This window comes from Sinohyriopsis cumingii, chromosome 15, assembly GCF_028554795.1.
Source record: "Sinohyriopsis cumingii isolate HCF-2022 chromosome 15, ASM2855479v2, whole genome shotgun sequence".
In the NCBI taxonomy this organism is placed as follows: domain Eukaryota; kingdom Metazoa; phylum Mollusca; class Bivalvia; order Unionida; family Unionidae; genus Sinohyriopsis; species Sinohyriopsis cumingii.
In genome coordinates, this window is record NC_142975.1 from 33,834,249 (window position 1) to 33,849,171 (window position 14,923).

The 14,923-nt window shown below is 32.0% G+C and overlaps 1 protein-coding gene across 1 annotated transcript in view; it reads left to right on the forward strand.

Annotated features, from left to right (window-relative positions):
* The window catches only part of LOC149781579 (cell surface hyaluronidase-like), a 65,916-nt gene that overhangs the window by 23,845 nt on the left and 27,148 nt on the right, over positions 1-14,923 (forward strand). Inside the window, exons 8-18 of the mRNA XM_089935619.1 lie at positions 808-995; positions 1,793-1,865; positions 2,357-2,487; positions 7,029-7,159; positions 7,569-7,638; positions 8,781-8,915; positions 11,287-11,413; positions 11,821-11,884; positions 12,683-12,718; positions 13,298-13,432; positions 14,551-14,734. Of these exons, the coding sequence (XP_089791745.1) occupies positions 808-995; positions 1,793-1,865; positions 2,357-2,487; positions 7,029-7,159; positions 7,569-7,638; positions 8,781-8,915; positions 11,287-11,413; positions 11,821-11,884; positions 12,683-12,718; positions 13,298-13,432; positions 14,551-14,734 (1,274 nt within the window). The remainder of the gene's footprint in view (positions 1-807; positions 996-1,792; positions 1,866-2,356; positions 2,488-7,028; positions 7,160-7,568; positions 7,639-8,780; positions 8,916-11,286; positions 11,414-11,820; positions 11,885-12,682; positions 12,719-13,297; positions 13,433-14,550; positions 14,735-14,923) is intronic.

A 14,923-nucleotide genomic window follows, 5' to 3' on the forward strand; every position in this document is an offset into this window, starting at 1 on the left:
GTGAAAACATGACTTTATCAACAAGAAGGAAAAAACCAAACATGTTACTTTTTCTATACTGAATAATTCACAGTAACCATAAACTATGCCTTACCTGGTGCAATGAAAATGTTAAATAGGAATATGTGACTTTATCAACAAAATGGAAAAACCCATAACATGTGACATATCTGTACTTAATAATTGACAAATAATGAATTTACACACAGATGAAAGCATATTTAGTACTGTTGGATACTTTGCAGAGAAATTTATTGAAACTTTTGGTTGTCTGGCGAAAAGTACCAGTGTTAATTAGATATATGTAATACATTTTTTAAATGTCTGTACATGTTTTATTGCTGCTGTTGTTTTCCTATCAAAGAAGTAGAAAATTTTCATAAATGTCATGACCTTTGTTCTATTGTTTTGAATTACATGCTGGATAAGGTGGTGAAATGGTTGCACAGAAAAAAGACACTTTGGTGGTGTTGAGCAGGAATGTTCTTTTCCATTAATTAGGATGCGGGAGGTTGTGTGTTCGATCCCCAGTCAAGTAATACCAAAGACTTACAAAAATGGTATTAACAGTTGCCTTGCTTGGCACTCAGCATCAAGAGGTTAGTGTTAGGACTGGTCGGCCTGGTGTCAGAATAATGTGACTGGGTGGGACATGATGCTACATGTGTGCAGCATGATGCCCTAGTTCTAGACATCACTGTAAACTGCCACACTGCAGACATTGTTTCGATATGACTGAAATATTGTTAAAACTATATTAAAAATCCAAATCACACACACACATGATTATATGCTTCACATTACCAGTGCCTCCTCGTTACACTCACTGGGGCAATATAGAAGATGGAGTAGTGGACATGAGGGCCGAGGTGGCGCTGCTGAGCAGAAACATTGTCTTTGAGGGCAAGATGGAGGAGAGTTGTTACATCAGTGATAGCAGTGTCCCAGGGGGATGTAGCAACTTTGACTATGACACATATGGTGGAAATATCAAGGTACTGTCAAAATAATTATGAAACAGATACTTTCAACATTTGTGCATAAGTCCTAATTCATTAACTCAGCTTGCCAAGATTATAAAGTTAGATTCATGTTCACAGTAAAATCTTGTCTTAGTAAAATTACGCCATGAACATGATTACCTCCCATCACATTATATTGTTAATAAATCTGCAACTTAACATTTTCCTCATGCAAATTGAAAATGTGCTTCACTGTGTTTGATTCCTTTGAAATTTATGTAACAAGTTTTGAAAATGCCTTTAGTTGCTTGATGACAAATTTGCATTTCATAAATGACTAAAAAGGTCATTAATCTACTCTAATTTTTTTTATGTATGACTTTGTTTCTAGCTATCAAATATCATATATTAGTTTCATCAATATATATGAGGAAGTAGATATATCTTTTGCACAGAGTGTGCTTGGCATTTTGTTTTAGAAAATTTTATTTAATATTTTTAGAATATTTTAAAGGTTTGATGTGCAATACAGTTTATAGGAAGGCACTGGATTTTCAAACATTTGAACTCGGAATTTATGCAACACTTTCATAAAATTTGATTTGAACAGAATATAATTTTTAAGATCCTAATAACTTAAATAACCTATGTTGATAATGGTAACTGATTGAAAATTTAAATAAAAAATCATCAGAAACTATGTTGATTAAATGATTTAATATTTTCTTTTGATAGAATAATTTCAACTAATAGAGATAACTGTTACCATGATTATTTAAATATATACTGTCATGATCCTGACTAAATTCAAGTCTTTTGTTTCATTTCAGTTTGAATATGGCTTTAAAAGTGGGAGAATAGAAGGGGTAGAACTGTATCACATGGGACAGCAAACGGATTTAGGTATTTGAAATATTTGTGAAATTATTTTGTTGCACCACAAGAAAAAAGCACAGAGCCAACCTTGTAATTACTGTAATTATTTTCTTGGAAACATTTATCAAACTGTCCATTGTTGCAGTAATTATAAGGATATTATTCTTAAATAAACACCAGCTCCAATGATGTCTTTCTGTTTAAATGAAGCTTTCATAAACTTTGTTTCTCTGCATTCCATCTGTGAGCAGTGTTTATTACTTTTAAGGCACTTGATGAATTTGAAGAGATAAGCATACATACCATAAATCATTGCAATGCTTAAAACATTTCTAATATGTTGACATAATCCTCTTTCATACAAAGTCTAAGCTTATATTGATCCTATAGCAAATGAGACTTTTTTTGGTAACAATATTGTGATAGTAAAACTGGCATGTTCTTTAATATATGTTGGATTAATAAATTGATCAATAATTGATACATATTTATGTGCCATATTTCTATTAATCTTTAAGGTTCATATCCACTGCACTTTCACATGTGCCAAGATACAAGAAACTACACCAGCAAACCTTACTTAAAGGAAAACAGTATACATCATAGTTTTGCAAGATGTATTACGATCCATGGAACTTATGGCATTTTGGTAAGAGCTGATACAGTCAGCCTGAACAGAAAATTATTTGTCCTGATATTTACATTCTAATATACTTGAACAATTTTAGGATTCATTTTTCTACTGATACTAACTCTTTGAATCTGTCTTATATGGATATACCACTACAACTTTCATGAACTTTCATGACATTGTCTTTGATTACCATTATCAAAGGCAATATTAGTTTGCAAAGTTTAACAAACTTTCTCACTTTGTGTGTGTGTGTGTATGAGTGTGTGATGTGGATTTAGCTTTAACAAGCTTTTAGTCATAATTTTAAATCAGTCTTAAATGTCAGCTAATAACACAAGAATTTCATCAACTGCAGTCTTAACATTAGAACTAGATTATAAATGGTAATTTTGTCAATTTTAAAGCAAAATTATATTACAGATTTGGGATTCTAGAATGAAGGGTAGGCATCAATTTAATATTTTGTTTTTAATAATCTAAGCCAGTCTTTTGATTTCAAGAATAAATGTTACAGACCAAACTCAAGTTTTACTGCTTAATTCCATGGCAAGGTTGTTTAATATTTCCTAGAATGCTCATTACCAGTACAAAGGAAATCAATTAAGTCAAACAATTTTTCCTTAATAATACACTATTTCACTTTTTCATAGGAATATAAAACTTTTTTAAATTCATTTTAGTGCATGGCAATACGTAATCAAAATCTTTGCATTATATATATATGTTTATTATTAGAAAATATATAGTATTGATTTTCTTTGTAATAAGAAAAACAACTAAGCAACTAGCTATATCACAGTGCTGTACTTATTCATGTTTAGTAATTGTTAAACTCTTAGATTTAACGTTACTTTCTGTTTTTAAGCCGGTTGACATTTTAACCATGTATGGCAACTGTCAATCAAATATTGCATCACTTAGATACCATTTAGATAGCTGGATATTGAATTGTTAAATAACTGGATGATGAGATATGAAAGTTTGCCCACCAAGGTAGGGAAATCATGTAACTGGTGGTGAGACAAATAAGCTTGCCTACCAACGTAGAGCAAATCATTATGAACTGAGGACGGCAAGATAAAAAAAGCTTGCCCTCCAGGATAAGGCGAATCATTGTGTAAATAAGTGGCAAGACAAATAAGTTTGCCTACCAGGGTAAGGGAAATCTTTATGTAACTGATTGGCAAGGCAAAAGAGCTTGCCTGGGCAAATTTGAAGATCTACTACTTGTACAGTAAATGTGTTTCTAATGAGGTCATATATAACAAACTTCTGACTTTTACTACAACATAAAATATGGGTCCCAATTTGGTATTCATTTTATGTTGCAATTTTATTCATTAATAAGATGATGCCCATCAAAATGGCTTATGATCTTGGCGATTTTCCATCACTTATTCTCATTATAAATGGATGACCATATCAAAATGATATTTTCACCAAAAGTCTTAAAATTATCTCTAGTTGGCCCTAAATGAAAATGGTGTTGATGTGAAATCCAAAATGACCACCATGGCAACCAACATGAAAATAATTGTATAGATACCTCTCCTGAATGTATGCTTATGGTGGCATAGGATGTTCAATTTTTGCTTCATCTAGTTGGTTTTAAATAAAAATGATACCAGTATGATTTTCCCCTCAATCCATCAAGCAGGCTGTTGGGCATTATATATGTCAGAACATCTTTTTTTCATTATTTATCCTGCACAGAGAAAACAGTGACTCAGGGCTTTATCTGAAAGATTTCTTAAGATGGCTTATTGATTACAAATGAAAAAGGTGCATTTTGTATCATGCATATGGCTTCTTTGTACCCACTTCTATATAATGTGCCCATTGTACATGGTCTCAGACATCAATATGGCTTCTTTGTACCCACATTTCATATAATGTGCCAATTGTACATGGTTTCAGACATCCAATATGGCTTCTTTGTATCTACTTTTCATATAATGTGTCCATTGTATATCATCTCAGACATCCAATATGACTTCTTTGTACCCACTTTTCATATAATGTGCCAATCGTACATGGTCTCAGACATCCAATATGGCTTCTTTGTACCCACATTTCATATAATGTGCCCATCGTACATGGTCACAGACATCCAATATGGCTTCATTGTACCCATATTTCATATAATGTGCCCATTGTACATGGTCTTAGCAATCCAAAATGTCTTCTTTGTACCCACATTTCATATAGCGTGCCCATCATACATGGTTTCAGACATCTAATATGGCTTCTTTATACACACATTTAATGTGCCCATTGTACACGGTCTCAGACATCCAATATGACTTCTTTGTACCCACATAATGTGCCCATTGTACATGGTCTCAGACATCCAATATGGCTTCTTTATACCCACATTTCATATAATGTACCCACTGTACATGGTCTCAGAATCCAATATGGCTTTGTATCCACTTTTCATATAATGTGCCCATTGTACATGGTCTCAGAATCCAATATGGCTTATTTGTACCCACTTTTCATATAATGTGCTCATTGTACATGGTCTCAGAATCCAATATGGCTTCTTTGTACCCACTTTTCATATAATGTGCCCAGTTTACATGGTCTCAGAATCCAATATGGCCTCTTTGTACCCACTTTTTGTATAATGTGCCCAGCGTACATGGTCTCAGAATCCAATATGGCTTCTTTGTACCCACTTTTCATATAATGTGCCCAGCGTACATGGTCTCAGACATCCAATATGGCTTCTTTGTACCCACTTTTCATATAATGTGCCCACTGTACATGGTTGGTCTCAGACATTCAATGTGGATCTGACAATAGCCATCTTGAAAATTATGTTGACACTACTCATCCTAAATGGATACCCAAGGTAGCATGAGTATTTCTTATCATATCTGTTTGGTCCTAAATGGATACCCAAAGTAGTATGAGTATTTCTTATCATATCTGTTTGGTCCTAAATGGAAATGGTACCAGTCAGATATTCACTCAAACAGAAAAATGTAGTTAGTTTGTTATGAAATTTTGTATGTTGGAGTTTCATTTAGAAAAGAAAAAAAATATGAACTTTTGGGAGCCCAATTAAAAACAAAACTTTTGGGGATCACAGTTAAAATTTTTTTAACAAATTGGACTAGACTGGGATTCCTATAAGTTATTTGTGGCAATTAGAACATCAGTAAATGTACTTCTAGACCAAAAGGAATCAAGAATATGAGTTTACAGATGAAAATATGACTAAAAGTAATACCTTTTAAAATAACTGAGTGTCCTAATGGCAATATTTTCATACTAAACTAGTCCATTGAATTTTACTAACAAATACATTTGTGAAAAACATTGGAAAAGTCTCTACAAACATGTGATCTTTATGTAATGACTCCTTAGAGACTTTATCTCACCTTTTTGGAAATGTTCCAAAACTGTGTCATTACTTACTAGTTGGACTGAGTGGATAATGAGTAAGTGTAATCATTTGTACACTTTTGAAGTTTAAGAAAGGGAAGTTATTCTTGTTATAATAAACCAAAACAAAAGAGATGCAGTAATTAATCTCCCTTAGTTGCAACAGAAATCATATATTTATGAATGTAGATTCAACAATGAAAAACCAAATGTTGCCCATTTAGAAAAAGAAATGAAGTTCTATTACATGTTAGAAACATATCGTGCTAATATCAATTGTACATGAAAAACATTTGATGACAAATGGTAACTACACAAACATCTCTTTGAACTATTAATACATGTACTATGTTTGCAATCCCAACTTCAGTTTGCTCAGATATGGCCCTATATGACATTAAGCTCATGTGATGGAGGTATGTCCTCATTTATTTTATTGTTGGGTATATTACAGAGAACAAATAAAGTAGTTATGTAATACAAACATCTACAAAGAAGAGTAATTGCAAACGTGATAATGCAGTATATTGTTAAAGTAATATTTGTCTCCTAATTTACTGTATGTATCTACATATTGTGAAATTGATAATAAGAGAAAATAACCATTGAAAGGATTATAGTTTGTAAACATTGTCAATTGTCAAATAAGTATTAAAAAAAGGTTCCTGAATAAAACTTGTCATAAGTGAACATTGAATCTAGTAGTAGCATGTATATGTGCATTGGCATATATGAGTGTATGTGTGTGTGTGTGTGTACATATGTATGGGTATGTGTGTATAACTGTATGTATGTATATCTATGGTGGCCCCGAGTGGTCTAAAGCGCTCTCCGTTACGGATCACTATCATCTCACCTCTGTCTGTGTGGGTTCGAGTCTCAGATTCAGCCAATGTGGGTATGTGAGAAAGCTTGCCAGTAGCTTCTCATGGGTCAGTGGTTCTTTCTGGGGTTTTCCCAGGTTCTTCCTCCACCACTAATACTGGCTGCCATATATAGCCTATCGTGTGCTGAAAAATGGCGTTAAACCCTACAACAACAACAACAACAACAATGTATATCCATGTACACGTAAAAAATTGGTTACAATGTGCATTTGTACAGGGAATATTAAACATGAAAAATATAAACCAGTCCTTTCAATGCACTCTTGTATCTTATAGGCAAAGGATAATGTTTGCTATCGCTCCCTTGGACACTCTTACTTTTTGGAGGATGGTGGGGAGAAGTACAATGTACTGGATGGAAATTTGGCCATTGGAACACTTAGGGCAAAACTGCTCTCATCTGATAGGTAAGTGTACCAGATTGCATTTCTTGTTTCATTATGAACAGGGCATATTCTGGTTTTAACAGGCATGCATGCATTGAAAATTATAAAAGAATCCTACTTTGGGTATATCTTGGTAATGGTGCTGAGCATCATTAAAAGGTATAAAATCAAACACTAAATTTGCAAGTAACAGATTTTATAGAGCAGAGGTCCACAACCTTTTTTGGCCAAGGGCCAGAATGCATTTTCTAAGACCACTTGAGGACTACAAACTCTAATTTCTTTAATATAATTACTGTTCGTAGGCAAGATTTATATGTTGTTTTAATTTGCCCTGAGGGCCGGACAGAAGACATTCATGGACTGGGTGTTGTGCAACCCTAATATAAAGAAATGTATTTAATTTTCATAGTTTCTAATTTCTTTGCAGTGACCCTGCCGCATTTTGGGTGACCAATCCTCTGAATAGCTTAACAAACAATGTTGGTGCAGGTGGCGAGGTATTCTATTTTGTTCTTATCTTTAACTTGTATTTGCCTTTTCCAGTTAGAAAGATTGTTAATTTTGATCCCAGATAATTGTGGCAGATAATTATAAATTTGTAACAGTATTTTAGTAGATAATAATGTGCCAAACAAGATGGCAGTATTAAGTCTAAACATTTTAATGCTGATTATTCATTGATTTAGTTTCACATTTATATGCAGATGACCACAAATGCATGCATTTTTATCTTCCAAACAATGATTGTAGACTGCATCTTTATAACCAGCATATTGATACCTTCCTAAAGAGCACAGAAACACCCTAATTTAAACTCACGAATTTGGCCCCAAAAGTGAACAAAATATTAAAATCACCCGGTAGCTCATTAAGAGTTTTATTTTTATTTTTCCATATATCTGGGAAAAATCTCTGAAAATATTGATCAGATCTCCATGAGGGTTGTAAGACAAGTATCTCATGAAGTACTCAGTTCTCTTGCTTATAGTTCCAATGAATTGCATGTACTCGCTTATAAGTTGATTCCACCTACAAATCCATAGAACCTGATCTAATGTCACATAATGCACCAGCAGATTTGGATATATATATACATTTTGTTGGAGTAATCAATAGAGCAAACAACATAGACCGTGATCTGTCAGAGCATTATCTGATGGCAGATCAGGGTCTGTCTTTGCAGATGGATTCAAATTATCAGTGACTATATCCAAAATGTATTTTCGTGTCCAGCTGTTATTTGTAAACTAATTTTTAAAATACAGTTTACCATCAACAGCTGAGTTCAATTATCCAATGTTGCATTGATATTTTGGCTGGTTAAGGCTTTACAATTGGCTTATATGTTATGAACACTTTATGGCTGGTTAAGGCTTGTCTCCTTACCTTTCCAATGCAATCCATCTTGCTTACAAAATGTGTAACATCCAAGACATTTACAGCAATGCTAAGAGTTTTCACTCAGCATCCTGGGTCTGTTCTTGCTTGTCATGTTTCTCAAGAATGTCAAAACTTTGACTATTTAAAACTGAACTGGATCAATAATTTGTGTGGATGATGCTTTGTTAGTCAAATAAGACATTAAGAATACATCTTATTTTACAAAAGAATTTTGATATTCATCTTTTTCTTCAACTAGGGGAAAGGAATTTGGTACATTTACCCAGATTCACCAATAGCAATATCAGCACCTTATAATTTCATGGCACCTGGGGAAGCTAGCCACACAGCTATTTCATTGTTTAAAAACAATGTAGTACACGGATATGAAGTTGTGAGTATGAAACAATTTAACATGGCTTTAAACTCCTAGATTTTCTAAAATGATTATGTTAAAATGAGACACAAACATTAAAACATTTACAAATATTCACATTATTATTTATACTTATTATTTGAGATGAATAGACTGTAATGTTTTCTTTATATGAATAGACTATAACATTTTCTTTAGATGAATAGACTTTTCTTTAGATGAATAGACTATTTTCTTTAGATGAATAGACTATTTTCTTTAGATGAATAGACTATTTTCTTTAGATGAATAGACTATTTTCTTTAGATGAATAGACTAGATGAATATACTATGTTTTCTTTAGATGAATAGACTATAATGTTTTCTTTAGATGAATAGACTAATGTTTTCTTTAGATGAATAGACTATAATGTTTGCTTTAGATGAATAGACTAATGTTTGCTTTAGATGAATAGACTATAATGTTTGCTTTAGATGAATAGACTATTTTCTTTAGATGAATAGACTTTAATGTTTTCTTTAGATGAATAGACTATAATGTTTTCTTTAGATGAATAGACTATATTGTTTTCTTTAGATGAATAGACTAGACTATAATGTTTTCTTTTGATGAATAGACTAATGTTTTCTTTAGATGAATAGACTGTTTTCTTTACATGAATAGACTTTAATGTTTTCTTTAGATGAATAGACTGTTTTCTTTACATGAATAGACTTTAATGTTTTCTTTAGATGAATATACTATAATGGTTTTGAGATGAATAGAATATAAAGGTTTTGAGATGAATAGACTATAATATTTTTACATAAATAGCCTATGATGGTTTTGAGATGAATATACTATATGTTTTAGATGAATAGACTATGATGTTTTTAACATGAATAGACTATGATGGTTTTGAGACAAATAGACTAGAATGGTTTTAAGGTGAATAGGCTATAATGGTTTGAAGGTGAATAGACTATAATGGTTTTAAGGTGACTAAACTATAATTGTTTTAAGGTGACTAAACTATAATGGTTTTAAGGTGAATACACTATAATGGTTTTAAGATGAATAGATTATACTGGTTTTAAGGTGACTAGACTATAATGGTTTTAAGGTGAATAGGCTATATTGGTTTTAAGGTGAATAGACTATAATGGTTTTAAGGTGAATAGACTATAGTGGTTTTAAGGTGAATAGGCTATAATGGTTTGAAGGTGAATAAACTATAATGGTTTGAAGGTGAATAGACTATAATGGTTTTAAGGTGAATAGACTATAATGGTTTTAAGGTGAATAGACTATACTGGTTTTAAGGTGAATATACTATACTGGTTTTAAGGTGAATAGACTATAATGGTTTGAAGGTGAATAGACTATAACGGTTTTAAGGTGAATAGACTATAATGGTTTTAAGATGAATAGGCTATAATGGTTTGAAGGTGAATAGACTATACTGGTTTGAAGGTGAATAGACTATAATGGTTTGAAGGTGAATAGACTATAATGGTTTTAAGGTGAATAGACTATAATGGTTTGAAGGTGAATAGGCTATAATGGTTTGAAGGTGAATAGGCTATAATGGTTTGAAGGTGAATAGGCTATAATGGTTTGAAGGTGAATAGGCTATAATGGTTTGAAGGTGAATAGACTATACTGGTTTTAAGGTGAATAGACTATAATGGTTTGAAGGTGAATAGACTATAATGGTTTGAAGGTGAATAGACTATACTGGTTTTAAGGTGAATAGACTATACTGGTTTTAAGGTGAATAGGCTATAATGGTTTGAAGGTGAATAAACTATAACGGTTTGAAGGTGAATAGACTATAATGGTTTTAAGGTGAATAGACTATAATGGTTTTAAGGTGACTAGACTATAATGGTTTTAAGGTGAATAGGCTATAATGGTTTTAAGGTGAATAGGCTATAATGGTTTTAAGGTGACTAGACTATAATGGTTTTAAGGTGAATAGGCTATAATGGTTTTAAGGTGAATAGGCTATAATGGTTTTAAGGTGAATAGATTATAATGGTTTTGAGATGAATAGACTTTGATGATTTTCACATGAATAGAGATTAGAATGGTTTTCAGAATGAAATATGAAGGTTTTTAAATTTGTATGTGATAATTAAAAAAGGATCTGTTTGCAGAATAAATGTCAACTTGAATTGAAGCTAATGGGTGATTTAAAGGGAAACATATAGTTTCTGTATTATGAGTCAAGTATGTAACATTTTTTCAGTGATAGGAAATGATACATTATTGTGTTAAAAGCATGTACTATAATAAGTAATGTAAATTCTAAATTTATTGCTGACTTTTTTTCTTCTTACATATCGCCATTTCTTATTCGACCACTCTGTAGCAATGACATTAGGTAATGAATTCATTTCCATTTAGGGTTTGTTCATCGAAAGCAAATTAGACCCTGATGGACACGTGTTTGGCACAAATGATTATAGACCATTGGTAGTTCCAACCAACACTAGCTCACCTGAAAAGAAAGTAGAACTTATTGGTTTAACAGGTAAAGAATTTGAAGTCAAATTTAAATAAATTTCTAATAGGATTAAGTAAGAATTTGTTTTTGTTCTTTGCTAGCACAAGCATTTGAGACAATGTCATATATGTAGTGTAGTAATTATTTTCTAGGAGGATTGAACCCTGTAATTGTATAAATTTGTTCTATCCTGCTGAATATTTGAGCACAAGACAAGATTTCATGTTGTTTTCTTCTGTTTTGCTTCAAAATTAGATAATTTGTTATTGTAATAAAAGGGTTATTTATTTTCAATTAAAAAACCCTTTTAACATGAAACACTTGTAGCCTCTAATTACATCAAGGCACACTAAAAAGATCTTAAACATCAAATAAACATCTTCTGTTTTATTAACCCATGCTGTGACAGGTATTAAATTTTGTCATTTTTCCAGCTTACAACAATTGGAACCAGAATGCTTTTGTGCGTGGTGGCTGGATTGAAATGTCTAAGTCATCGTAAGTGTCCAGAGATTTGTATTTTACTTTTTATTAAATTGTGTACATTGTGAAACCGTTTGCATTCATTTCTGTCTGCATGTTATGGATGACATTAGCCTTCCAAGATTTTTTTCTCCCATCAATATAATTGGTTTGAGATAAGCAGAATGTGTTGAGTTGAAACTTAAAACAAGCAGAAGCAATCAGCAAGTATTCCTGCTTAAAAAGTGTCAGGACTTTAGAAGTATGCAGGACTTTGCATACCATTTTCTCATGGACTAATTGATATGTGCATCTATTTAATATTGTCTGCAAACAGTAAGTATTTTTCTGAGAGAGGGAGAGAGATAACAGTTATTTAAGGCTCAATCTAGTAGCAGAGCAGCAACTTTAAGACTCCAGATTTCAAATTTCATTGATGCATTCAAATTGTAAATTCAAAAAAGGGATCTAAAAAAGTATTTTGTTTAGGTGCAAAGAAAATTAGATTTATTATTAGAATCAATACATTCTCATCATAGAATACTTATTTAATTAGTTATAGTAATTGTATTTGGCAACAATTTCAGTGTGACTGAAATACAGACTTTCAGTTAAATGATGGTCTTGTATGTACCAGTCAGAACACGCATTCTTCAAAATCCATTCATGGGTTTTCATATTATAAAAACATATTTAGTCATTAATGTATAAACGCTGAAGGACATTTCCAATAAATAGACATTTCATTGTCTTTTGTTAAGTTCGTGGTTAATAAGCTGTTTTCCAAATTTGGGCATTGTTCTGTTTTATCAATATGATCCTTCTATTTTCCAGATTTCTTGGCAGTTTAAGAGGCCTGACATATGCCAGGTGAGACAGTTTTTTCTAAATGTTGCGTTTAAAGCATGATTTTTGTTATCATTCATTGATAATGTATACGCATTGATAACACTGAATCATTAAAAATTCAGACTGTTAAGTGGAAAAAATAATAAGTTATAACTTTGTAACATCACAGTATTTAAAAAACAAGCCTTGAAGACGATGTACATCTGTTTTGAGTCATAAGGAGCTGAAAATGAGTCACAGGGAGCAGGGACTGAGTAACACAGAACAGGAGCTGAGTTGTATGTAACAGGAACAGGTCTTCCATGTGAAAGATTTGGGAAAAATAAGCAAAGAGATAATATTGCAATGCTTGTCATATTTTGAAAGATTTAAAAAAACCAAATTAGTTTTATCATAATATTGCTTTGTCGAAGCTGACATCAGATTTTCTCAATTATCTAATTAGCTCTTTGGTCATTTACAGGGACTGTTAATAAATAAACAAAGAAAAACTAAGCAATAAATTAATCAAAAATCGGCAGAAAGTACTCATATGATGAATTATCATAATAAGTCAGCAAATGGAGAAAAAAAATATCATCTTTTATTATCTTTTTTTAGTTCAGGTTCCAAGGAACAGTTCATAAAAGATAGTGTTTTTATTGGAGAATCAAACAATCTTGGTGAGCCAGCTGCATTCACTTTTAATGGAACGAAAGTTTATTACAGTCGATCAGTACCGAAGGAGTCATCAGTGTAAGTACTTTTAATTTTTGTCTGTATGGTAATATGTACATGAAACATTTTCCATAAGCAGGGTCTTGTCAGGAAAAATGTATGATTAAGGTTTAATTTGCTAACATTTATCACACATTTGAATGATCTTATGAAACAGTTACCTCCAATGCATATTTCATGTTGTGAGGTACTTCTAGTTGTGTAAGATATGTACTAACTGTATAGCCATGTTAATTATAGTCACCGTGCCCCTCTATTTTTAGGGGTTATACAGTGATTCTTTTCATAATGCTGAAACCCATACACTTTCATCCAGTCTACTCATTGATATTACTTTATATTTTACTCTAGCTAGGCTACAGTGAAATCTTCTTTCATCATATAGTATTTGCTTGAGCAATAGCTATTTACAAATATGTAAAAAGGAATCAGGTTTACAAGTAAATTTCATGACTGGTCATTGTGAAGCTATAAATCTGTAAATATTCAGCATTTCTTGGCATATTCAGGGCTGGGAAGATCATTTATTGATCCAAAGAATCTTGCTTAATAACTATAGGTCATGCATTCTGTAAAATTTATCACAATTAAGTCTGTGTTTTTGTGTGCCTTTGAAAATTCTGACAGTCACTATTAGTTGCTTTGCTTTTTATTAATATTCAAATATTCCTATTTTCCATTGTGCAGAACAAACTTGTTTGAATTTACACAGATAATCTTATTTCTTTTTCTGCAGCTTGTGCATTTGAAGATAAATAACAATTTAATGTCACCAACATTTTGAATTGCACTACAAAAATATGGTTGAATAATGTCCATTTAATATTGTCTTAGCAATATATCAACTGAGTACCTATTACTTATAAATAATGAAAATGTTGTATTTCTAGGTGTAGTAATTGTTCTACATGTAATGCTTGTGTTAATTGGTGAAAAAGTTCTCCAGTCTTAATTATTTGAGGCAAGTTCTATGAATGCTACCATCTAATGCATATTTTTGCTTTTAAGCTGGTTTCAGCACTGAACCACAAATAACCTACTTGATCAACACATTTTTTATTTCTTCAAGAATATTATGTGAGTGTAGGATGTGTTCATCCCTGTTATTCTAAATATAAAATGTGTACCTCTTGCAGGACCAGTCCTAGACAGGGATTTATCTACAATGATGGACCGGTATATGCAGATAACATCTGGTTTAAGGGGTACAAGAAAACGCCCTACTACAACATGGGGGCCATAGGATTTCTGAGGCTAGATAATCTGAGCAGTTCTACTGTTAGTTCAATGAATACTGCCAAATTTGCTTTTGCTGATGGGGTTTGTATTGTATATGATTGCATTTATTACCATGCTTATTACTTGAAACTGATGTGAGAAATAAAACTTAACTGCTGCTGTTTGTACAGCAAAATGATTTTTAAGTGTTATCAAAATGTATATTGTCACATGAAGGCTATCAAAATGTCTGAAGTATCACATTGAAGGCTATCAAAATATATAAATTGT